Source organism: Rattus norvegicus, chromosome X (assembly GCF_036323735.1).
Source record: "Rattus norvegicus strain BN/NHsdMcwi chromosome X, GRCr8, whole genome shotgun sequence".
NCBI classification, from domain to species: domain Eukaryota; kingdom Metazoa; phylum Chordata; class Mammalia; order Rodentia; family Muridae; genus Rattus; species Rattus norvegicus.
The window spans coordinates 71,009,309-71,036,377 of NC_086039.1; the positions used below are offsets into that span (position 1 = coordinate 71,009,309).

The following is a 27,069-nucleotide window of genomic DNA, read 5'->3' on the forward strand; positions in this document are numbered from 1 at the left end:
AGAATTATTCCACAAAATGGGTTTGTATTTATTCACTCATTCCTTTACAATTCCACAGTGCTATGGTCACTTCCCTCCCGAACAGTCAAATAAGGTATTTGGTCCTCTTTTCTCTGATTCTAAGGTTCTGACTGCTAGCTTGCTGAGGGTGGCACAGAGTACACTTTAGAAGGAACACTAGATGCCTGAAGCCAGACTTCTGCATGTCTCTGCTGTGACTCGCTAGTGTGGACGCCGGTGCGTTTGCATTGTTTAGTATTTACAAAGAAAGTCTAAGTTTAAAAAAAGAAAACCAAAGCAGAAAACAAACTTAACCATCAGTACCGGGCCTGAAGTTGCTCAGGAGGACCCTGGCACATTGCCTGCATCGACCATCACACACGTTCACACAGATCTTCCTCGGTTAACTCTCAGCTTCTTTCTACTCTTCCTTCCTTTTCCCCTTTCTTTTCTTTCTCCCGGATCAAGCGTTAATCTGTAAATTTTTGACCACAAAAGAAAAAAGAAAAGAGGGGTGGTGGGGGTGGGGTGGGGAGGAATCCCGAAGTAGCTGAGTGAGCTGAGCAAGGGAGGAGGAGAAAGGCAGGGAGGAGGAGCCCAGTGGAGCGGAGTCAGAGGGACTGGTGGCTCCTGCGAGTGTGCAGCCCGCGGGGAGCCGGCGCTGCAGGCTCTGAAGCCGCCTGCCCGCCCAGCCGCCGGTGCCTCTCTTCTGCCCGCGTTCCGGGCCCTGCTTCACCAGGACCGCGGCTGCCTCTCAGGGTTCCCGAGTGCTACAAGGCTAGCGGACCGGGCCGGTCCCCGCGCCCGCGCCCGGGATGCCGTTCTATCGGCGCACGGTGGTGCCCCAGCGTCTGTGCCCGCGCAACCCTCCGCAGCCGCTGGCCGAGCTCCGCGACGTGAGCCACCTGGCCGCGCTCAGCCTGCTCCGCCAGCTCGCAGACCTCTGCGGCCACTCGCTGGCTCTGCTCGAGGACCTCGAGGGGCACCTGCTGGCTCTGGGACGCCGCACAGACAGCCTGTACCGGCGCACCGTGCGTCTCCGCCGCCGCCTCCCCTGTCGCCTGCTCGGCCCCGAGGACGATGAAGAATTGCAAGGTAAAAGGCGCGAGGCGCCCACGACCCTCTCCCACCTGCCTCTGGGGGGATGCCCCTCTGGGTCTACCCGTGGCTGTCCCTCTAAGATCGAGGGACACGGCCTCCAGGACGCCCTCCCGCCTTCTGATCCTCCCGGGATCCGCTCGTTCGGTCCCAAGTGGCCCTCTGCCTTCAGGGTTCCGGTCTGGAGGCTGCCGCCACCTCCGGAGTGTTTGGAGAGGGAGTGGATCTGTAAGGTTCTGGTCGGTGCAGACCAAATCGTTCCGGTGGCCCCAGGAACTGAGTGGTCGCGCCTGAGTCTCTTGTGATGAGCTACTTTGTAAAGTGCGCTCGAGCTGCCTGCCTGCCTCCCAGGCGGCGGCGGCGGGGGAGTGGGGTGGGGGCTCTGCAGTCAGACCCGTGCGACCTGGTGCTGGTCTGCGAACCGGCTTCCCGCGCCCAGCCGCTTCCGAGCTTCCTTCCCGCCCGCTTCACCCCGCACGCTCTGCGTTGCCTTGCCGGGAGTGGCCGGCAGGGGGAGGGGGAGACTGCCCGGGGCTTAGCCTATTCCATCCACCGCCACCGCTCTCCCCACCCCACCCCCGCCGGCCGCTAAGGTCCCAGATTTGCGGGAGAGGACCATTTAAAGAAACTGTCATCTGTTTTCTTAAAAATGTGTTCGCTTTAAGAGGCAGCGGTGCCCGAGAAACTCCAGGTCTTGGGAGTTTCCTTACTGAGCACTAGGAACCTGTGAGACTGGAGGCGGGCGGGAGCTCGGGCTCTTTACTACTTTGGGTCTCAACACTTTGAATAGGGAGGACCTCCTCTGCGAAGAAAGGCAGCGTTCCCTTAGAATGTGGGACTTCTCTCAAACGGAGTCGGGGCTGAGTATGTTTAAAAATGCTGAGAGTAGCAGACGCACGGCAGGGAACCTGGCCAATTAGCACCCAGGGAAGGTTAGAAAGGGGTGGCAGGAGAGCAGTGTGACCAGAAAGTTTCAGAAGGAGACAGAAGATGGCTACTTGCTGACTTTTGAGTGAGGCCTTGGGAGAGAATTGTCTGGGTTAGTCTTTCTTCCTTGGAGACTCCACCTCTAACAAAATGACAGGAGTCAGAGGTTCCATCGCCCCTCTTCCTTCATAAAGGTCTGTGACCTTTGAGGTAGATGGCAGAGGTCACTGCTAGAGAAAAATAAACTGAATCCTTTGAGCAAAGAAAGGTGAAGGACACAGATGACTGCCAGATGGAATGTGGACATGGGACCAGAAGCCTCTGGGAGGTAGGGGACCAGGAAAGCTGAGGCTCAGGGTATGGCTCCTTCTCAGTTAACAGAGGGTAGAAGGTCATTGTTTTTCTTTCCCTGGGGTCCCACTGATTACCAGGATTAGTCTAGGAGAAATTTGATAAGACAGCTTGGAGAATACTTTTCCAAATCCCTGTACAGCCTGCGGTGTACGGCCTGCAGAGAGCCACCTACTGTGGTCAGCAGGGTAAGTTGAGGACAGGAGGAAGCACTGCTTTTCCAAAGCATAACTTTCTGTTTGCTGAGTCAGCCAGCCCTTCCCATGGGCTGGGGTGTTGGGATAGCTTCACTAAGTCACTTGGGGGCCTAACCCCTCCCAGTGATCTCTTGGGTTAAAAAGAGATATTTTATGCTACAGATATATTGTTAAAGAGAGGGAATGACTCTTAAAATAATGTGTCGAGTTGGCCTCCTGGAAGTTTGCAAGAGCTGGGAATGGGTCTATCTCTTTAGTGTGGTCACTTACCTTCGAGAACGTACATACATGTTGCTTGGCCCCAACGTACTCCAAGAACACACCAAGCAGGCTACCTTCTGCGAGTCTCTAAAAAGAGCTACTTTTCTAGTTTCCTGCCCTAGACTCTTCTTGAACTTCTCAGTGCGCACTTTGCAGTAGCTGTAGGCCCTCTCAACAATGGGCTGAGGGCGAGTGCCAAGTGCAAAGAGAGTTGGGAAGCATAATCAGAGTACCATCTGGTACCCCCTTGTTGCTGAGGCATAAGCTTCAACGAGGTGTCCAGCAGGTTGGATATTAGATTCTGATCATAAACAAACAGGCAGACACTGTCAAGTCTGGTCCTTTTTGTTTGTTCTTTCTAGTACCTTTTCCTCCTAGGATTCTCACAGCTTTACTGACCATCTTGCTAAGGGCCAGCTCTCCCAGTTAACATTTTACCCTGCCTATCCAGCTGGACTTACCCTCATATTCTTCCTCTAGCTATTTCTTCCAACCATAGTGGGAAAGAAATCGGGGAAGGAAGGAGGTTTGGAAACATGGCCAGAGTGAGTGACAGCTGACAGGCCAGCAGCTTGTGGCCTCCCTGCTGGGACAACTTGGCTGCCATTAAAGGGCCGAATAGTGACAAGTCACACTGACCCACAGCATGCAGACTGGGCTGGGGCTCTGGGAAGCAGCGGGGTGGGGGGGGTCAGGACAGGAGAGAAGATAGAAGAGGAGAAGGTGAATGCTAAAGGATCACACGTGGCTCTTTACACTGTCTCGGTCAAGCTCCCACCATCTTCAAGGTTACAGGGGTGGGACTGGGCTGGCTTGGTTGCCTGGCAACACTTCCCCCAAAGGCTGTTCTTTGGTAACTTGAGCCCCTTTGAGACTGCCCTAGAAACTCTTGTAACTGGCATGGGGTAGGGGATGAGGGTGGTAGGGAAGAAGGCCCACTCAGGTCTGAACTAGGTCTCTGTCTGTGGATGGATCCATGGCAATTGCTATACAAAGGCATGGCCTTGCTTCTAAATAGTCCCGTCCCTCTCCCCAAATATGGCTTTGGATGTGACCCATTTTGTTGCGTCCTGTGGCCTTTACTCTGTGATCTCCTCAAAATTGTAATGGTCAAAGCCAGTGGGAAATAGTTCCACGTCTGCTGCCATATGCTGAGTCAATCCAAGCTCTCCTACTCCTCCCTCAGAGATCTATTTAATGTTTGTAGGTGCTTCCGTGATAATTACAAAAGCAATCAGGGCATCAGCCTAGGGGTATAATATCTCCTCTAAGAGCTGGGAAGTTAGTAAGACACTACATAGCTCTAGGTATGTTTATTTTATTTTATTACATTTTATTTATTGTGTGTGCACATGAATCACACACACACACACACACACACACACACACACACACATACACACACACACAGTGCCACAGTGCATATATGGAGGTCATGGACAGCTTGTGGTATCTGGTTCTCTCCTTCTACCACATGAGTCCTTGTGACTGAACTCTGGTTATCAGCTTCAGTGGCAAGTGCCTTTACCTTCTGAGTCATCTTGATGGCCCCTCTAGTTAACGTTTCATAACACTGGAGACCTATTGTTTCTCACTAGGCCCTGGGCTTTCTGTGAGAAAGATGCTCTGTTGTATTTTTGCAATTATTTTGTCTTGATTGCAGCCCATGAGATCCACAGCAGAACTCCCCTCTTTGTTAGATACCCCTGCCTCTTGATATTTCAACATTGTGGCATCCCTGGCTGCAAACTGTAAAGGGCAGCTCTTGTTTATTTTGCTTGCAATTATAGTCCTAGCATGTTAGAACTCTGTATAGGGTGAAAAATCGGAAAACCACACCTCTTGACTACAGCCAGTTTGCCATGAGATGAGATTTTACACTGTTCTTGCTTAGAAGAATGAGACATTACCTCCGAAGTTCAATGGAGCTTAGGGGATCTTGGGAGACTTGAGATACACTTTGCCAGGACTCATTTTTGTCTCTGTCTTGCTTGTCATCTGCAGAAGCTCTTGGGACAGTGAGTTGACAGAAGGGGTTTGTGAAGGGGGTGGGAAGCAAACCTACTTTCTTTAATTTTTTCATCACTTCCCATTTTCTCTACAAATACCATGAAATTCTTGGTCTGCTCCATGGTATTTTCATTTGTTGAAAACATCTTCTCTGGAAATTTGAACACCAAAATGTCCACTAGAATTTCCTCCCCTTTAGAAACAAGAAATTTAATCTTCTCTGATTTAGACACATGAAGAGCTAAAGTGACTAAAGCATCAGCATGTCAGTCTAGGAGGGAGTAGAAGGCTTAAGTAATGGCTTCTGGGCTCACTTTTGACCTGGATGAAGGTGATCAGGTTTCAGGAGAAGAGTGGTGCCTTGGCATCATCTGTCCCTGTCTGTACCTCTCTGGTTTGGGCAGAGTCAATTTCCACTATATGAACTAAAAACTCAGTCATCAAACCATTGTGACCATCATAGCACTTGACAACTGAATCCTAGGTAGGGAAAAGGACCTGTCCAAGGTCACCCAGACAAATCAAGACTCTCAGTGGCATGGGCCTCAAATTAGACCGGTAATTGGTTGGCCACTCCCACAAGTTCTGTGCCACCACTGCCCCAGCAAATCTTGCAGGCAGGACAGATTATAGTTCGAAGGTTGAGTGCTAAGAGGATTTTAGTGCCTCCACATATGTAATTCTAAATGAAAAGGGTAGAACCTTCAATTCAGTGTGGTTCTTCAAATAAAGAACCTTTTGAAAGGACTCAACCATCACTTGTATGTTGAAATTAGAATAGTTTCTTACTAGATTCTTTTTCTTCCTCTCCTCTTTTGCATTCCTGTTGTTTGTGATCTACAAATGTATTCAGTCTGCCAGTGTGGCAATGTGGCACTGGCCAAGTCACAGAAAAAAATCAGTGACAGAAGTTCTTGATTCTGAAAGGGGTTTTGACTTTCTTAACCAGTATTCTGACCTCTGCCATGACATTGTGTTCCAAGTCAGTTCATTGAGAGGCCCAGCTCTGGCATTTTCCTTAGCTGGAATTTGTCCAGGATAAGGAGTGATTCCTGATCCCTTTAGTCCCTGAGGGATGCTAAAAAGAACAGCCCCCACCCCATGGATAGGAGGCAAGCTGGAGCTGGAGAGGAAGGGTGCTTAACCCTGCATGGCACAGAGAGCAGGTGGGAGGCAATGAATGCCCCTGTCAAACCTCTCAGTTTGGAGTGAAGTTTGCTCTGGAGAAATGATCTTCAGGTAGGAAAGGGTAGTTAGCCTCGGACATACAGACTTCTGAAGCTCACCTTTCTACCAGGGATTGTTTTTGTTTTTGTTTGTTTGGTTTTTGGTTTTGCTTTTTCCCGATCCTTCTGTTGCCTTTATGCTGGCTAGTCCCTTTTTGAGATTGTAGTTCAGTTAGGAATATGAGACTACATCTTGTCTATTTTCTGTTGCTGCAGTAGAGCTTAGTTGGCATTTCCAAAAGCATGTTTATTAAAAACCAAGGGGAACAAGAAAGTCAAATGATTGCCAGAAATGCATTTAGCATACATGTTTCCAAGGAATGACTTGCTTATCCTTCTGTGCGTAAGTAGCTTAACAGGCTTACTGGCTTTGCTATTCTGTACTCTTTCAGAGGCCTCAAGTCATCTTTTCTTTAAGTGATTGCTTTACAGCTTTGAAGACTAGGCATAACTTTGTTCGGGTCCTTACTGTTGTGCTGGATTCTAGAGACTGACAGGAAAGTAGACTGGGTCTCTCCCTTCAGAGTGCTCCTAGTCTGCAGGGCTGGGTGCCATCTCGGTTCCCACCACATCAGCATGGGGCCTCACTTAAGTGGAAGAGAGCAAAAAACCAGCCTTCTGAAAGCTGAAGAGAGCTAACAAGTAGAATCAAGACCTCAGCTCACACCCCAGAGAGTTCTTCAATTCAGTGTGGTTTGGAGCTCAAGAATGGAATCAGGCTTTCCAGAGTTCTCCATGGTAACAATCAACCCCAAAACACGATAGAATGCTATCAACAACTTTTGAATTAATTTGTACTTTTAAGCACGAGACATTTTATGTTCAAACATATGGAGAATAGTTGACTATTCAGCAAATAGCCAATGCTTAGTGGGTCTGTCGTCATCATGAACCTTCTGTGATACCATAGCCTTCTAGATATCATTTGCTCCTTCTGCTCCTAGTTGGGAATGACAAATTTTATTTATGTTCTTGCTTCAACAAGAAATAAGCTCTTTGCATAAATTCACTAAGACAAATTTATTTATTTTAATTTTTATCTGTTTCTGTCTCTCTCTGTTTCCCTCCCCCCTCTCTGTGTGTGTGTGTGTGTGTTTGTGTGTGTGTGTGTGTGTGATTATGTGCAAGTGTGTACACATGTGCAGAGCCCAGACATCAGCCTTGGGTGTTGTTCCTCTTTTTTTTCTTTTTTTTGGAGCTGGGGACTGAACCCAGGGCCTTGTGCTTGCTAGGCAAGTGCCCTACCACTGAGCTAAATCCCCAACCCTGTTGTTCCTCTTTTTATCCTGTCACTTGTTTTTGTTTTATTTTTAAAATCATTTATTTTTTGATAATATAATCATAGAATTTCCCCCTTCCCTTTTCTCCCTCTAAACCCTCCCATGTACCCCTCCTTGCTCACCTTCAAATTTATGGTCTCTTTTTTTCATTAGTTGTTGTTACATGCATATATATATATATATATATATATGTGTGTGTGTGTGTGTGTGTGTGTGTGTGTGTGTGTGTGTGTGTGTGTGTGTGAGTCTCTATAATGTTACTTATATGTATGTTTTCATGGCTGACCATTTGGTATTGGACAGCCAGTTGGTGTGCTCCTCCCTGGAGATGACATTTTTCTCAGTGTCAGCATCCTGTAGTTACCTGTAGTTCTTTGTCTAGGGTTGGGAACTCCTGAGCTTTTCCCTTCCGTGTCAGCATGTTTATTGGTCTCATCCTTGTTCAGCTTCATGCTTAGACAGTCATTTTGGTGAGACTCTTGGTTTTGAGACAGGGTCTCTCATTGGCTTGGTATTACTTACTGAACTCATGGCTTCATGCGTGGTAGGCAAGTGGTCTATTGCTAAGATATATTCGTGGCCCTTAAGTTTTACTTTCTTTATTATTGTGTTTGTGTGTATGATGTTTATGTGGAGGTCAGAGAACAACTTTTGGGAGGCGGTATTTTCTTTCCACCATTTAGGTTCTGGGGCTTACACTCAAATTACCAGATTTGTATGGCAAATGCTTTACCCACTGGGACATCTTGCTGGCCTTATTAATTATATAAAACTATTAGATAAAAGTGTGATGAATCAGTTCATGCGTACAATGTGTAATGGTAAAAATTAGGGTAATCAACATTTCCATCTACTTACTCATTTAAAATATTTATTAGTACATAGTAATTGCATATATTTATATACTATCATGTGATGGTCCAATACATGTATTTGGCATGTACTGATCAAATCAAGGCTTTTGCTCCTCTTTATCCTTAGTCTGTGTTTGGAGACTTCAAGAGCCTCTCTCCTAGACATTTATAAAACAATATAAAGGGTTCTTGTGAACTGTAGTTACCCCACTGTGCTGAAGAACATTAGAACTTAATCCTTGTAGCTGCCTGCATTTTGGTGTATCTTACCCAGTTTCCCTGTAAAACTCCTCCCTCATCATTTCCACCCCCTGGTAATCACTGCTTTACATTTAGCACAACTCTCTCTCTCTCTCTCTCTCTCTCTCTCTCTCTCTCTCTCTCTCTCACACACACACACACACACACACACACACACACACACACACACACACACATTACTTGTCTGTCTGTGCTTGGCTTATTTCACTCAGGATAATGCTCTCTGATTCCATGTCATTGCTGCAAATTATAGTGCAGAGAGGAGGGCAGCATTCTAATGGACAAGGCTACCTTGGTAATGCCACAGTCAGATGTAACGAGTAAGTATTGGTTTAAATAGCTTACAGTAAGGATTGTGTGTGACAGGCGATGGGGCTGGACATGCAGGAGACAACTGGATACAAGCCCTTTAAGTTGGAACGTCAGTGCACTCAAACAGCTTTCTATCCTTCCTTCCCACCCTTCCAACTGCTCCCGTCTCTGGAAATTGTAAGCTCCTCGATGAAGTGTAAGTTCTTTGATGGTACAGATACGGGTGCTTTCGCTGCCATTTCTCCAGCTCCTAAGCCAGGATTTGGCACCTAGGGCAGTTTACTAAGTACTGTAGCTGTTGAAATGAATTCCTTCCTTCCTCTTTTCTAGCCTAGATTGACCCATCCAGTGATAGTTTCTGGGTGGGTGGAGGTGAAGTAGAATGCAGGTCCCCAGCCCATTGGGAGGAAGGATCCCACTGCTGTGCAGATGAATGAAGGCTCCGGGGAAGGTGGAGACTGCAGCAGACTCAGTGCAGAGATGCGTCCAGGAGGATGAGATGTCTAAGTGTGAAGGACAGCATGCGTGATTGTGACAGGGGAGAGGGTAGTGTGGATTTCTAGTTCAGAAAGTTGTCTAAGCTAATATACGATATAAGAGGTAATTGATGCAGGAACGATGAGCTGGTGAGATTCAGGAGAGAGCACAAGGCTCTCCCAAACAGAAAGGCCACCAAAACAGTATGGTTAAATTGACGCTGTATCTTTGAGGCAGATGAGGCTGAGGTCGCCTGGCAGAGCCAGATTGTCCCCCTCCCCGTACTCACCCCTAGCCCCCAAAGTCTCTAGCAGGGGGGACCCTAAGAAAGAGAAAGAAAACGAGAGTCTACCTGCTTGTGGTGTTCCTCGCCCTTGAGACCGAAGCCTTTTATTCATGCCAGTTTTGCTGTGGGTGGGGATGTTTGAGGTTTGACTCTATCTTTTACTACCTCTTTTTCCTAAAGAGCACAGATTCTTCAGAGTGATCAGCAAGTTCTCTATGGAAAAACAAGAAAAAATAATTTTCTTCCCTTTTTATTTTGTGCTGCTGGGAATTGAACTTATTTAGGGCCTACCTCATGCTAGACAGGCACTCCACACTGAGCTACACCCTTAGTCTAAACAAAAGCGTCTCTCCCCTTGGAAAAGAGATTCAAAGGAAAGATGGGTTTTTAAGATCCATTACTTTCTTTTTACTTCCTTTGAGCAGATTCCTCTGCTGCTGGGAGCTGTGTAATTATCCTCCTGACAATTTCTAGTCTGAGTCTTCAGTATAAGCAAAGTACCAAACAAATTATTCTCCCCAACTGGGAGGCTGTGAGGTGACTGAGGCCTCTTAATATTACCATAGTCAGGGGGTCCCTTCCCTTGCAGAAGGTAGCCCTCCAGAGCTGCTAGCAACACAGCTTGTGTTATTTATGAAGTGTCTTTTTTGACCCGGCAATTCCATTTCAGGATCTTATGCTAAAGAAAAATCAGATATTGTACCAGGAGACTTGCAAGGATCTTCGCTACATGTTTTGTGTGTGTGTGTGTGTGTGTGTGTGTGTGTGTGTGTGTGTGTGTGTTAACCCAAGAAATGAGAGTAACCTAAATATTCACTAACAGTGGAGTGGTAGTGTAAATTTTGCAAGATCTGTAATGGAAGTGATAAAATAGTATACAGCTATGAAGAAACATGCTGTAAATAAATATGTCTTAGTTAACGTGTTCTGAGCCATAGTTCTTTATATGCACAATGGGTTAATATTCCCTGTTTCAGGGGGTTATTTCCAGGGCCTAATAATGTGCATATCCTACAACCATACATACCATCACTAGATACTACCCAGAAAGATGCAATTCTTTGAAGTTATTATTTATTTATTTATTTAGTTAGTTTTGAACTAGGATCTCATTATGCGTTGTCTAGGCTGGCATGAAACTTTCTGTCCTCCTCCCTCTGCCACATGAGTGTTGGAATTACACCCGTTTGCCACCAGGTCTGGCTGCTTTGAAGCCTTTCGAAACCCCTGTCAAGTCTGGTATAAGAAAAATGTTTCCTAGACAGCTCCAAATTACAGACATTCTTCTCTAGAAGTTGTGGAGAAGACTCACATACGCCCAGAGGAGCACATCTCACTTTTGAGGCTGTCAGGTCACCTCTCCCCACTCCGGGGATTTTGCTTCCCTTTGAGTCCTTCCTTCATTCTCCCCCACTGAATTTGTTCACCACCTCACTGCCAATCAAGGGTGAGGGGCATCCTTTGTAATTGAAGCAGGATCTATTGAGAATGCTGGCAGCCTTGGGATATTTATTGGTATAGACTGATACCTGCAGACCTCAGACCCACTCAGGCTAGGACTCTGGAGGAGCATTAACAAAACAGCAGAGGGTAGATTCTGGTCTACAGGTCTAGCACTTGCCTTTGCCCTCAGGCAAGGCTCCTGTGCAAGCGTCTTTCTAGCTTTGTCCTAATCTCCTAGTATAGGGAGGGGCATGTCTCCTGGCTTGACTCATCAGCTTTGTACAATCAACTTGGCGAAGGGGTGAAGAAGTTTTTTCTTCACGAAACATACTGAGCAGTTTGCCTGAAGGCCCAACAGATCTGTCTTTCACCAATGCTGATATGGAGTGAGTAAATCCCAATCTCACAGCCAAGCAGCCTTGAGGTCACGGGAACACCTTGGCATTGTCTAGAAGATGCCCAAACCACTGGGCAATTCTATCATCTCCCTGGACGTGCCCCACTTACAGCCAGAAGTTCTAGGGTACAGTGGTCAGGAACCAGTATGTTTTAAAAATTTCCAAATGGTTGTACTGTGTGCCTGGGGGTGAAGACTTGCGTTATAGATGGTTAAGATGGATGTCACCAAGCCAGAGTTTCCTGACCTAGCTCACCTCACAACCCTCCTCCTCCTGCTCCTTTTCCTTCTCTTTCTTCTTCCCTGCTGTTGTAAGGAATATTTTGTCCATGGTTAATTCTACCAGTGAGCCACACCCCCAGTACCTCATTATATAGTCTTTTATATATTTGTGGATAATAAACATGAAGTATAATGTAAACTTAGGTTAAAACAGGTGACAAAATGGTCACATGTATGAATTAATCACAAATAGCCATGCCTCCAAAGTTGAGTAATACACTTTTTAATTTTCTAAGGGAGGGAAGATAATTAGAAAAAATTATGTCATCAGTAAAAAGAATAAATGCTACAGCAAAGGAAAAGATCTTTCATCTTATGTAGCTTTGCTCACGTTATCAAATCCTTTAACATTTTAAATGAAGACAACGGTTTCCTTTGTTAGAGCTACCTAGTGTTACACCTTATGACACTGGGCTGGGTCTCTACCTTCAATCAACTTTTCAACAAAATCGAAAGATTTTGCTATGCAGACATTTTTGGGAATCCAGGCAAAAGGAAAGACATTTTCACTTTATAGTTTCATGCTTCAAATTAGGCCAGGCCCGAAATTACAGATCGAAGTGAAATGGCTGCTTCTGAATTGAAATGGGGGTGGGCTCCATGCTCCCCTCATTTGGTAGTCCAGACCATGCACATAGGTCACTGCATCATATGGCAGAACAGAACAACTGTATAAACATGGTCAGTATTTTCAAACCATGTTTACTTGAACAGATTCAGTTTATCTTTTTCCTGTTTTATTTTGTTTGGTTGGGGTTTTTCGATTATGTATTTTTTTGAGACAGGGTCTCCTGTAGCCCAGGCTTATCTTGAACTTATTACATAGCTGAGGATGACCTTGAACTCCTGACCTTCTTACCTTCAACTGCTGGGATTACAGACATGCATCACTAAGCCTTGCTCAGCAGATGCAGTTTAGAAGACAGAAAAGCTGTCCTTTCTTTCATGATACCAACAGAAATACTTTTAGAATGTGGATCCTGGCCAACAGCCACCCAGAGAAAGAAGGAAGCCTGGTCCAATAGCATCTTCAATGTTAGTGGCTGTATTTGGGCTTCCTATTTGGAACCTCCTCTGTAGCTATTTTGAGGTCCAAGACTTATTTGATTCTGTTAACAGCCACTGGGAAAATACCATCACCAAGGGTCTAAGAGGGAGGGGCACTTTTAGCATTGCTCATCTTAGCTGTGATCAGAGAAGAGGTGCTATAAAGGGAACCCCCACAGTTTGCCTCTCAAGCGGCCCTGGACCCTGGGGATGAAGACAAGGCAGAAAGAAGGATCCCCAAAAGTCTTCACCATGAGGAAATGGTGGCTTTTTAGAGAGACTGAGGCTCAGACTCACAGATAAGATAAGCATCTCATGCCGTACACACATCCCAAAGCGCTTCGTGATCCTCTATTTCTATGTATAATTTTGTGCTTTCATCAGTTAAGATTTTCAATTTTCATCAGCAAAAACACACACTTTAAGTTTAAAAAAGAGGAAGGAATCTATTTCTGAAGGTTGAGAAGTAGGTTTTAAGAAACGGTTCCGCTCAAAGTGCTACAGGAAAGGTCCCTTCCTGAGATGTGGGAACAGTGCAGCTCAGTGAACAGAGCTGGGAACTAATTTCGTGAGGATTTGGGGGTAGTGAGATCTTGCCGTGTTCCAGCTTCTGGACCAGATTACCTCTTGGAATAACAGGTTACATAAATTTACTCCCCATTGTGAAAAAGCCCAGTGAAATTTTTTCCTTCTAACTCCAAGTTAATGAAAACAGTACAATTAGGGAACAAACGTCATTTGTGTGCAGAGAGTTTGTGTATTTTGTGCCTGGGGCTTCCAGATTACCTGAGGCATGTGAAGAGTGAGGGAGGAGGAAGGGGTTCAGGTGGTGAATCCCTTTGTCACAGGAAACATTTATGAAATTTCAGGTGCCAATATGGGCTGCTAGTATGTGTGGCAGATAGGTATCCCCTGTGGGTAGAGGGGTGGCATAAACAGTGCCTCTTCTAGGTAGGCAAGTTAGGGAGACATTCTTTCTTGTGGAGCAGCTTCTAGATGTAACTATTAAACAATGGAGCAGCATCTGGGTGGACCCAAGCTTGACAGCTGTCTTCTCCGTTATAACTAAAGAAAAGTACCAGTTCTCCATGGGTCAGACAGGACAATCAATTTCACTGAACTGTGGCCACAATTTGACATTCCATTTTCAGGAGACCCCTATAGAACAACACTGCCAGGTTCTCTAAAGCACTAGGGACACAGAGATTCATCAGAGATAGACCCCGTTTGAGAAATTTCCAAGCTAGCCCCTCCAACTCCTATCCTATTGAGCTAGGCTGATCTCCTGCCAATTCCACTGCTGCTCGCCCTGCCAGGCACAGCCATTCGCTGATAGTAGACTGGCTATCCTTCACATGCCCAGGTGCTGGCTACAGTTTGAGGGGAACATTCCTTTGTCTGTGGCTCTACTCTCTAGAATGAACAACCAGGGCTACTTGTTAACTGTGACTAAAACATTGCTTTGGGATACTGGATAGGAAAAATGCCACTATCATTATTTCTTCCTTCACGATGGTTTAAAAACTTGGCTGCGTTCTCTTGAAATGAGCGTCAAAGTGGGAGTTTAGAGTGGGGTGTAGTGGTGACTCATCACGCAATCTTAGCACTTGGGAAGGCTGAGGCAGGAGGATCGAGAGTTCCAGGCCAGGCCTGGATTCTATAACACAACACTGTCTTTAAAACGGCTGAGTTTGGGCATAGCTGAGATATTTTCCCCTTTCATGTTCTTGTCCCTTAATAAAAGAAAGCAGTTTATCTCTAATCTGGTGATTTAGAGTTGGCTCCAAAGACTAATTCCTACCCCGATCGTCACACTAAGCCTGTGCTGGCCTCTGTGCCAGATATTGGTGATACTTAATTCTTACGAGTTGCTTTTAACTCTTGAGTCTTAACTGCTAGGGAGATAGTGCAGGAAACAGGGTTACTGCAGACAGCTAAGTCATGTGGGGAAAGCACTGGGCACAGGAGCACGGAAAGCCTCCATAGCTATTTCCCCTTTCTCCAGAACTCTTCCTCATCCTTCCAAACTCACACTCAGCTCCTCCCAGCTCCTCCCAGCCTTCTGACCCCCTCTGCTGTGCCCACACTCCACTTTATTTGCGTTTGCAGCCGTGCTTCCTCCAGGTGGGGGAAGAAAGTTTAGGCAGAGGCTGCCAATATGTATCGACCTTTCTTGAACCCACTTTTATTTCCTTTCCTTTACTACCTCCTGAATGTAATGTAACCCTCATCGTCGGAACTTGGAAGAACACTCTGGTAACTCCTTTCCTAAGATGAGCCAGGAGCTGGAAGTTAGAGCAGTCTCTCCCGGGGGGAGGTAAATCTTGTCTTGATGGTGGTAGGGGCTTGGACATAGCATGCAGCTGCTGAGCCCTTCAGATCCTGAGGGGTTGGGATGAATTCCAAGTGTCTCCCCGAACCAGACTTCAGTCAGGTGACTGTGGGTAGTGAGCCACAGACCTTTTGTGGAGGAAGCAGCCCCGTTGTGAGGATCGTGAAGTTGCTTGCCTTTGCCTATTTGGCCTCTGTTAGGAGTACAGTCCTGGTATCAGCTCACAGGAGTAACTTTTAGTTCTGAGCCTCTATTTTTCTGTCAGGCGGATCAAAAATACTCCTCTATGGAAAAAAGCTTTGGAAACAAAACCTCATGCCTACAATGTTACATCTTATCCTTGAGGAAAAGGGCAGTGGCTGACTCATCCATCTGTCTTCAACATCTACTTTGAAAGTAGGGATGATGCAAGTGTTTGTTGAATGACTAATGACTGAGCAGGAGATGGGGTTTTGTAGTTTTTAAACCTTCGCTTACTACCTAATAAATCCTCTGTATCAATTAATGCTTTCTCTTAGACATAGTTACTTTTTAATTGCTGTGATAAAACATCATGACTAAGGCAACATATGAAAGGGAGGGTTTATTGGGCTTACAGTTCTAGACGTATTGGAATTCATCAGCATCATAATGGGGAGTATGGCAGCAGGCAAGAGTGACATTAGAGTGGCAGCTCATATCCTGATCCTCAAACAGGAAGCACAGAACACACTAAGAATGGCAAAAGTCTTTTTCTTTTTCCATTTTTATTAGCATAGTTTCCACACAATATATTTTGACTGTTTCCCCCTCTCCTGACTCCTCCCGGATCCCCTTCCCTCCTTAACTACCCAACTTCAAGTTCATTTTCTCTCTCAAAAACAAACAAACAAACAAACAAAAAACCCAAATAAGAACCCTCTCCCCTCCTGGCTCAGGAGTCTATGCGGAAGAGGAGGTGGAAAGACAGAGTGGTAGGTGATACCTAGGAAGCACCAGCGTCCAGACCCAGAAGGACTGATGCCTGGGTGAACTCTCAGAGACTGTGACACAGGCACAAAACCTGCACAGGTTCAAAGCAGACAAGGCCCAGCACTGAGAAAGGAAAGCAGACTCTAATCCCACCCCTAAGCAAGAAAGTCTTTGTAATTGATAACCTGCTGGGAGAGGGAAAGTCAGTTTTCTCCAATGGCCTGTCACTGGCTGTGTCAACTATGCTGAGGAGTAGCTGCTTAACACAAAGCAAACTCCAAGCTTTGGTTTTGGGTGTGGGCTTTTTGTTTTGAAACCTCAAGCCCACCCCCAGTGATACACCTCTACCAACAAGGCCATACCTCTAACTCTTGTTTCACCAACTGGGACCAAGTATTCAAATATATGAGCCGATGGGGCCATTTTCTGTCAAACCGCTGCAGTTGTCTTGGAACTTTAGCCGTGACCAATACTGTGAGCCTCACCATGCTCCACTACTCAAGAGGACATTTGTTGGCTCTTTGCTATTTTGCCTGCTGTAGGACATATCGCTGTCAGGTTGATGGTGGCTTCCAGGCTGTGGCCTTTATTTTATCTTATTTTTTAAATGTTTGGGTATTTTTCCCACATGTATGTCTGTGCACTGTGTTGTACCTGGTTCCTGAAGAGACCAAAGGAGGGCATTGGAGCTCCTTAGAACTAAAGTTACAGGTTGTTGTAAGTCACTGTGTGAGTGCTGAGAATTGAACCCAGGTCTTCTCATTCTGTAGGTCACGTCATCCTTACATTTATGATTCTCCTGTCTCAGTTTCTTAAACACCTGTGCCAGGGGGCTACATACCCCGTCTTATTTTTGCACACCCCTTTAAACATACATTTAGCTCTTTTTATTTAGCATAAACACACACCCCCACTTTTAAATTGGAAAAAGCCCTTTGTTAATAAAAACATGGCTCATATTCTGATGTTTAAGAGCAATCAAATGTGCGTTGCTAACCCATTTTATGCTCAAGGACTTCATGACAGAGTCAGCCATTGTCATTCCCATCTTGTTGGTGAGGCAACAGTTTCAAAAGAGAGTAAATTTGCTCAAGGGTCAGGAGGGCCGAGGGTGGCAGAGACTGTGGGGAAGTCTGTAGAGGTATAGTCTTGATTAATGATTGATATTCGAAGGTGCAGCACGCTGTGGATGGGGCCACTCGTGGGCAGTGGCCCTGGTGTGTATAAGAAGACAAGGTGAGGGGAAGCATGGGGAGTAAGCCAGGAAGCATCCTCCATGGCCCCTGCATCATCAGTCCCTGGGCCTTGCTGCCTTGAGTTTCTGCTTTGATTTCCCTTCATTATGGACTCTAACTTGTAAGGTAGAATGGAATCCTTTGCTCCTGAACTTTCTTTTCACTGTGGTATTTTATCACAGCAACCGGAAAGCAAATTAGGACACTATCTGTAGGGATCCACCTAACTAGGAGAAGAGCTGACACAAGTCTTTCTAGGGAGACCTAAGATGATGGAACAAAACCCAGAAGAAGCAATTCTTGATAGGGCCAAGGAGGGAAAACAGGAACCTTGATTTTCTTTGTAAATGTAGCATTTTTGCAAGTCTCTTCCATTTATGAAGCACCTTTACATATATTTTCTCATCTGGGCCTCCTGTAAGAAATGGTAAAAATAGGGGTTGGGGATTTAACTCAGTGATAGAGCGCTTGCCTAGGAAGCGCAAGGCCCTGGGTTCGGTCCCCAGCTCCGAAAAAAAAAAGAACAACAACAAAAAAAAAGAAATGGTAAAAATAGATTCAGAGAGATTGCAAGTGTCTTGCCCATGGTGGCAAGAGGGAAGGCTCTGAGGACGAAGAACCATTTGCACTGCTTTAGATGCCAGGGATACAAGTATATAAGATGGGCAAAAAATCTTTGTCCTAACAGAGTGTATAAAATGAAGTATTTTGTTTCTTTTCATTTACCCTGCCTGTCAGGCAAGCAGTATCGATTTTAGTTTTTGATCTTGGCTGTGTGTTTTAGACTCACCTGGCATGCTTCCATAAAAAACAATGATGTCTGAGGGCAAATACATGTGTGCACTCAAATTTTACAGCTGCTCAGAAAGCAGCGAGTATCCAACCGCGCTTGAGAAGGATTAGCTTTGAGCGGTGATTCCTGAAATCACCTTGGGAGCCAGGCATGGTGATGCACACCCAGAGTCCAGCTACTTGGCAAGCTGAGGCAGGAAGGAAGGATAGCTTAAGCCCAGTCTGTGCAACACACCGAGACCTCGCCTCAAATAAAAGAAAATTAGAACCAAGTACCATCTTCTCAAGAATGCAGGCGCAGCAGGGTGTCCACATTGCAAAAGAAAGCAGCTGGCTCCTCACCTCACGCCACACTCAAAATTTATCTCAAAATGAGCAAAGAGGTTAAATGTAAAGGCCGTAATTATAAAACATATTAAGAAAACATAGGAAGAGTTCTTTGCATCCTTGGGCTGGGGAACCAAAGAAAAAGAGATAAATTGCACTGCACCAAAATTAAAAAGAGAAGACTCCTCTTGGGAACTTAAAAATAAAACAAAACAAGAAGCAGGCACATCTGTGAGTTTGAGGCCAGCCTGATCTATTGAGTGAGTTCCAGGATAGCCAGGGCTACACAGAGAAAACCTCTCTTAAAAACAAACAACCCCCCCAAAAACCAAACCAAAACACCCTGAAAAAGGATATGACTCATTAGTATTTCATTCTCACAATAAATACTTGAACATCCACTGTACCCATGTAAGTCCCTTCCCTTTCTTGGGTCCTTGTTCTCCTCTCTCTATAAAATAAGAGAGTGGGACATCTTTAAGGTCTATTGCTATTCAGCTTAAAATAATTCTGTCAGGGAACCTGTGCTGGGGTGGACATAGTGCACAAGATCCACTCTTAGAGACCTGAGCTTAACTACACATATCCTTGATACTAGCATCTATTTCGTTTGAGAGACAGAAGTTTCTTTTTTAAATGAGTAGACAAGCTTTCTTGCTTGTTTTTGTTCACTCTAGTAAGCAGGCAACCTGTAAAAAGCAGGTAGTTTTTTTTTTTCCTTCTCACTCACCTTTTTTCTGACACCAAGTTGACTGCACAGATGGTCATCCAAGGGAAGCATCAGAGGGAAGGGCTCAACTGGATCAGGCTATGAAAGTTAAACAAAGGAAAGAAAACAGAACTGTGTCTGCAGATAAAAGCGTTGAGAGCGGGCTGGGGGGGACCCTAACAGAAAGCAGCCTACCATAGTCTCTCTGTCTCTTCATCTCTGTCTCTCCAGCATCTTGATCTCTTGCTCTTGTGTGCCAGATGTTGACAGTAGTTGTTTTCCTCAATCACTCACCACCATGACACCGGCATTTTCAATCTTTCTCAGAATTGTCTCAGCTCAGATGGTGGTATGAACCTGTAATCCTGGCATTCAGGAAGCAGAGACAGATGGATCTCTGTGAATTTAGGGCAAGTCTGGTCTACATAGGAACGTTTTAGGCTGACCAGGGCTATACAGTGAAACCCTGGCTCAAAAAAATTCCTAAATGACATCTATTGAGATGTAATTTGAGTATTTCTCAGTTCTCCCACTTCAAGTATATGCCCTTAAGTGGCTTAAGATAATCATGAAGTTGTGCAACCATCACCAGAATCAATTTTTAAAAAGACTATTGATTTACTTTATTGTATGAGTATATGTGAATGCCTATATATATATATGTATATATATATGCAGTGTGTGTGTGTGTGTGTGTGTGCGTGCGCGCGCGCGCGCGCGCGCGCGCGCACATGCGCATATGCCTGTGCCAACACAGGTCAGGCAAGGGTGTTGGACCCCTGGAGCTGGAGTTACAAGTAGCTGTGAACTGCCTGATGTGGGTGCTATAAACAAAAGTGGGGTCCTCTACAAGAGCAGAAAGTGCTCTTAACCACAATATCAGCTCTCCAGTCCCTACCGCAATCAATTTTATAACATTTTCATTTATAAACTTATAACATTTCATTACCCCTAAAGGTAAGCTCTCCTTACCCAGCCAAGTCCTCATGCTACTACTGATCTCCTATTTCTTTTCTGTGTGTTTGCCTATTCTGGACTTTTTTCCATTTATTATTATCGTTGTTATTGTTATGATGACAAGGGGCACACATGCCACAGTGTATATATCTTTTATGTATGTAATTAAGAGAGAGAACTGTTGGCTCCTATGGCACTCTATGTTTAGACATTCGAGGAACTCCCAGATTGTTTCCCACAGAGCTGGCATCCCTTTCTTTTCCTGCCAGCAATGTGCTCAGCTTCCTGTTTCTCTGCATCCTTGCCAAGTCAGGTATCATCAATATGTTTGGACATAGCTATCCTAGTGGGCACGACATGATACCTCATTGTGCTTTTGACCTGAATTTCCCTCACGACTATGATGTTGAGCATCTTTCCATGCACACAGTGGCTATTTGAATTGCCTTTAAAAAGGTCTAATTATGTCTTTTGCCCATTTTTGAGTTGGATTATTTTGTTTTTGTTTTTGTTTCCTTGCTTTCTTTTTTGCATCCGAGACAGAATTTGAGTATGTAACCCAGGCTGGCCTTGAATTTGCAACCTTTCTACTCCAGCTTCTCAGGTGTTCGAGCGGACCATCCTTAGCTTATAGGAGTTCTCTGTGCATTCTGAATATTGATACTAGTCATATATGTCATTTGTTCATATTTTTCCAGTTTAAGGAGTTGTCTTTTCAGTTTCTTGATATATTTTAATACACAAAGGTTTTAATTTTTATTACAACCAACATCTATTCTTCCCTCTTCCCTGGCTGTTCATTCTCTTAGCAGCATTTATAAGAAAGTGTTAGCTAGATACATGACTCAGTGGTAGCACATTCTCCTAGTGTGCAGGAAGACCTGGGTTTGATCCTCAACACTACAAAGACTATGAAATTTCTGTTTCAGCCCAGGCCATATAGATTTACATTTGTTTCTTGTCAGAATTTTGTAGTTTTAAACGTTTATATCTTCATCTTTGAGCCCATGTTGAGTTAACTTTTGCATATGTTGTGATGTAAGAGTCCATGTTGTAGGATTCGACAACATTTGGACACCTTTTGGAATAATAATAATAATAATAATGATAATAATAATAATAATAATTTAAATATGCCATGACATGCATATGACAGTCAGAAGACAACTTTATGGGCTTGATTCTCTCCTTCACCCTCTAGGGATCAAACCTGGGTTGCCAAGCTTGCACAGCAAGCAACTTTACCTACTAAAGCATCTCTCTAACCATCTCTACTCTTCTTTCCTTTGCTGAATGATGTTGAGAACCTCGCCAACATCATTTGATTGGAGTTTAACGCAATTCTATTTCATCGACCCATGCGTGGGTCATTATGCCAGTATAAGACTGGGATTATTTTCATTGGTGTTGATTGCTGTGCAGCAGCTGCTGAGATTGGGAAATAGTAATCCTCAGATCCTTTCACTGCTAAGATTATTTTGGCCCATGAATTTCTACATGAATCCTGGAGTCATTTGTCTGTTTCTGCAATATTACCTTATTTTTCCCAGTTCTTAGCTGTTTGTCAAAGATATCAACAAGCATTTATCAAATAATGACTGAACACCTACCATGAGCTAAGTTAAGTTTTGGAGTCATTGTGGTGGGAGAAAAATAGCTCTTAATTCTACCTTCAGGGACTAAGAATCAAGTGGGAGAGGCAAACATTAATCAAATAATCACCAAAATAGAGGCAACATGAATAGTAAATTGGCTAAATCAGGATGGGGTTGGGGGGAGCAGTGGGGCAAGGAAAACTTTCATAGGGAAATCAGTAACCAAAAAAATGCCTGCAGCTAGAAGGACTTTGGGAGCAAGCCCTAAGTAGCAGAGAATGAACAACACTAGGTAAGAGTCACCACTGATCCTGTAGGCCTCGGGGAGCTCCCAGGTTTGTCCTGAAAGCAACAGGAAGTTTCCAGCTCAGAGATGTGACATGATCTAATTTTGCTTCCAAAATACTAGCTCTGGCTGTTCTAAGGAGAATCAACTGGAGGTACAGGACATATCCCTAAAGAGACATTGGAAGTTTGGGTCAGGGTGGTGGCTCTCGAGATTAAGTGGAAATACTAACAGTTACAGATGCAAGAGAAAACAAGACAGTAGAAATAGCCTTTGCCTAGAGAATGGGATAGAATGGCGTTGGGAGGGTTGGTCTTTATCAAGATTTAAAAAAAAATACTAGGCAGCTTTGAGAGGATCAGAGATTTTGACTTTAAAGTGTCTTCTAGACATTTTAAAAGGCTATTTGACCCTTATTCTGAATCATCCCTGCAAAAAAGCCATAAAAACAGTTTTCTCATTTTGTAGATGAGGAAACCGAGTACCATAAAGTTAAGCGGCAAAGTTAGCCAGAATCCTATCAGTCTAAAAGCAGCCCCAGTGCTTCTTCTGTTCTAGGACACTGGAACTGACTTTTCTAGAAGAGTCCATGCCAAATAGTTTCAGATAATAAGAGAAAAATCATTAGAAGCATGTCTCCCCACCTACCAAGTCCTCTCAGACCCCAGAACCCTTGCTCCTAGGACAGCCTTCCCTCCTCTCTATACATCTCCACAGCATAACAGCCGCTCTTCCCTTCACGAGGGATCTGAGCCCCCAAACCTTTAGGTCCTGGACCCAGACTGTTGATTGGGAGCAAAAAGCTACCCGCTTCTTTTTTCCTACAGTGATCAGGCTGTCTGAAAGACTTCATTGCTTAGAGACAGACCATTGTCACCGCTCTGTGGACATTGTGTGTAAAGTTGAGATGACCAAGTCAAGGTGAGCTCAGAGTTCCTTTTTAATGTCTGATGGGGAATGTGAAGACAAGAAAGTGGATGGGTGGTGGGAAATGGGGTGGAATGAAAAGCTAGAAAGAAAGACATATCTAAAACTTCATGGAGGAAGAGGAAGAGAAAATAAAAGTGTTTGAAGGAAGAAAGTTGGGGAGGAAACATCCTGCTTCCAAATCAGGAATCTGACATTTACTAGCTGGATGATGTTATGCAAGTTACTCAGTGTCTCTAAGTGGAGATAAAATTGCACTAACTTTATGGGGTTTGTGTAAGGATTATAGGGAAGGCATGTATGTAATGTCCTGGACACAGTGTGTACCTCGGGATAAGCACCCGATAACGCTCAGCTGTTACTCTGCCTGGGCCTGCTCTCCTCATTTCTCTTGCCTCTACTCCCCCCACCACTTCCAGACTGGGCCAGCTTATCTCACCAGGTCCGGATCAGGCAGGAAACATCCTGTTTCAGCACACCTAGAAGATACAGGACCTGGGACAACAATTGGCATCACTTCCAAACATGATCCTTGGACTCTGCTGTCTCTGCTTCCTCTTCCTTTCCTTGTCTCTTCCCTACCACCCCCCACCATGCTGATTCTTAGTTCTAATCTCTATCCAGTCGCCATGCTGCAATACCCCTCTAGGACCAAAGTCCTGTCCCTTTTCCTGCTTTAGACAGTAACTGCCCGGTTACTGAACAATCTCCTGGCCACTGCTTACCCCATCATGACACCCCTGTGTGAAGCTAGCTTAGCTTGTTGATTGCACCTTCTGAATACGGTGCTTCAGCCCTTATCTGTTTAGAATGGTGGGTAAGATAATTCTCTAAAGTCCCAGACTTCCTTAGGAGTCAGCCAACGCTGTAAAGCCTGCTCCGGAAACGTCTGTGAAGTCACTGTCAGCCTGGAGAGAGTAAGTTACTCTGCCAACAACAAATAACCAGGCCTTGCTCATGGGATTCACGAGAGAGCTTCGCCATGAAGTCACTCAGGGATCCAGGCTAGTGGAGAATCCATTTTGGACATGTGTTTCTATCATTGTTGAAACAGGAAAAAGGGCTATATGCTCTGAATTATATATTTAAAAGATCCTCAACTGCTATGTGGGAGCGAGGCCTGTTGCAGCAAGGGTGGGAGCAGGGAGGCCATTGAGGAAACTTGATCCTGCGCGAGTTGTTGGTAATATGAGCTATACTGGTGTGTGTGTGTGTGTGTGTGTGTGTGTGTGTGTGTGTGTGTGTAGGAGGTGATGGATTTGGATTTGGGATATAGTCCAGAAAAAGACAAGCAAGATTTTCCTTTCGATTGGATATGAGGAGTAAGGAGAATAATAGAGTCAAGGCTGGTTTTGGGCCAGGGTCTCAGCTTGAATATGTGGATGAATGGTATCCATTCTTAACTGGCACGGAAGTGGCAGAATCTTCAGGTTTCTAAGATAAAGCCCAGTAACACCTGAAGGGAACCCCAGCTTGGAGTGCTTTTTATGGGGAGCATTGCCAGCTGTTGCACAATGACTTAAAAGAAGGAAGATTTTTAAAGAGAACTCTTTGATAAAGGACACACACAGCCACAGCCACAGGAACACAAACATGTCCACACGTATCACATGCCACCCACACTGCTGGCCAGTCCCTTCTGGACCTCACACAGTACTGTTCCCCAGGAAGTTCTTCAAGGTCTCTAACGTGTCCCATCCGTGTTTTTGTTTCTGCTGGGAATGAACATTTTGCTGATTATTTCTAGTTAAAGAAACAACATCCATGGCTACCCCCACACCAGTGCTTCCCCTTAGGTTGAGGCCCTCCTTGGAGGGCTCCTGGGAATAGGATTGGCAGTGATGCATGACCTTTTATCCTGTCAAAGTGCTTTCCAACCCAGAGAAATGTGGAAAACATACTGATAGCACATCTATAAAACCGAAGTGCACAGTCCAAGGTAGCGATCTGTCACTCTTAAGCACAACTTCTAACAAAATCTGTAGTACTGTTGCCTGGGTAGCTCATTAGATGGGATCAGGATTGTGGAAAGTTGGAAATAACGTGAAGGCGCCTTGGCCATGGACCCATTAGATCCTGGCAATTGTTTCTGACTGAAGCTCACTTTATAGCCTTGCTATTTCCAGGGTCCCCAGGCTGGACTTCACAGAGTGTTGTAAGCAGGTACTAAAGGGCTGCGTTCAGCTTTAGGTTGCCAGACTTTCTTCAGAAATGGCCAGTTGAATAAAGAGCATCCATCAGACTATGTGCTTGTAGGGCAGAGTAGAAGAAAACAGAGTCCCGGAGCTGGGAGAGATGAGCCTTATTTGAGCCCAGGCTGGGAAGCAGCCTCATTGTGCAGGAAAAGCCTGTGGGATTTGTGAGAGGCCAGAGGCTTCTCTTGGCTAGGAGTCAAACTTGTGGGAAAAGGAATGACTTTCCCTTTAGCCCAAGTAAAGGAGGAGCTTGTGAGCTGCCTGACTTCCAACCTTTATTGACGGTGTCCTCTAGAAATGTAGAAAGCCAAGGGTGACTTATAATACCACATGCAGCTCTTATGAGATAATATTGCCCACTTATCAGAGTAATAGTGGGCCCAAAACACAAAACTACCAAGTGACTGTGCTAGGTTTTGGATCTAGTTGGTAAGCTCTGGACAGTTACAAGTAAAGCTGCTTCCTAGGTATAGGGACAGCCAGGCTGTACTGCGTATGTATGCATAGAGATGGATCAGAGGACCACCATCTGCCAGACAGCCTTACCACTTCCTGTGATTTTCAGGATTGTTTCCAGCCTCTCAAACATCTCCTTGAGTCTCTAGACCTGTTTTCCCGCCCAGTAGCTTGTCAGTGGACAGTGGGTCAGTGGAGAGAACAAAAGCCTACTGGGTTTTTGTTCTTGTACATTGTGTTTGTTTTTAATTTGCGTATGTTTGGAGGTGGTTTTTAAAAAAGTTTTCTGAGATAAAATTTTGCTATATAGCCTAGGTTGATTTCAAACTTTCTGCTTTAGCCTTGACTGTCAGGAATACAGGTGTAAGCCACCACCCATCCCCATAAGGGTGTTGTGTTGCTCTTTGCAGTACTGAGGACGGAACCCATTACCTCATGACTGCCTGGCAGTAACTCTACCAACTAAGCTATATCACAAGTTGTCCCCTGCTCCTCTGTGCAGTGCTGAGCAGCCTTTCACATTATAGACTAGTGTTGTAACCCTGAGCGCCTGCTCAGCCTGAGCACAGCACTTTCCCATGTGTGACTCACTGAGCCCTAAGGGCTCCTAGGAGCAGTTCTGGTTTCATATCATATGTTGGAGATCTACAGGTAGTTTCTTTTCAAAGGTGACACTTGTGTTGTTGTGCTGGGAATCAAATCCAGGGGCCTCGATGTGCCCAGTAAGTGCTGCGCCACTGAGCTACACCTGTGTCCAAAGGTACCACTTGTGACCACAAAACAAACAAACCAAAAACAAGTGATACAGAACATTTAAAGCCCTGAATGAGAAAGAAATGACAATGAATCGTCTACTCTACTGAGAGTGCTGCCACTGCCGAGGGGTGTATGTGCGTGCGTGGTGCGTGGTGTGTGCATGCGTGGTGCGTGCCTGCGTGCGTGCGTGCGTGGTGCGTGCGTGCGTGTGTGAGTGCCTGCATGGGTGCGTGAGTGAGTGCGTGTGTGTGTGCGTGCCTGCGTGCCTGCCTGCCTGTGAATACAGGTGTGTTCTGAGAGGAGAGTATGCTAGAACGAAAAGAGGAAAACAAAAACAAAAAGAATGCGATAAAAGTTTGAGTCGGTGGGATGGCTAGTTGCCATTTTGAAGAGGAAACAGTAGAAAAGAAAAGAGAGCAGGGGCTACCTCCGGATACCTGCCCATGACCCAGTGTTTCTGCTCAAAGTCTCACTCAGAACTCAGCACTAGCTTCCCACCTTGAGCTTTAAGGGCAGATGCTCCTTGGCTCACCACTGCGTTATGTTTCTAACAACCCATTGTAAGCTAAAAATACTACAAATAGAAAATGCATTAATACACCCGATCCTTAGCCGAGCCCACTTTAAAGGCACTGAGACACATCACCTTATGGTTGGGCAAATCATCTACTGCAGAAGTTATTATATAATAAAAGTATCAAATAGATCATGTAATTTATTGAACACCTGTATCAAAAAATGCTGACAACACAGAACACCAGAGAGAGGCTCTTGTGACTATGCAGCTGACTGGGCTTGGGCTGGCCGATGCTTCCCAGCATCGGGAAAGAGTATTGAGGAAA

General features: G+C 45.1%; 1 protein-coding gene across 4 annotated transcripts in view; it reads left to right on the forward strand.

Annotated features, from left to right (window-relative positions):
* The first annotated feature begins 631 nt into the window (after positions 1 to 631).
* Positions 632 to 27,069, forward strand: part of Nhsl2 (NHS-like 2) — a 239,488-nt gene continuing 213,050 nt past the window's right edge. For all 4 annotated transcript variants that reach the window (XM_063280443.1, XM_063280444.1, XM_039100211.2 and 1 more), the window contains exon 1: positions 632 to 1,095. In XM_063280443.1, coding sequence (XP_063136513.1) covers positions 816 to 1,095 — 280 coding nt within the window. In that variant the 5' untranslated portion in view covers positions 632 to 815. The remainder of the gene's footprint in view (positions 1,096 to 27,069) is intronic.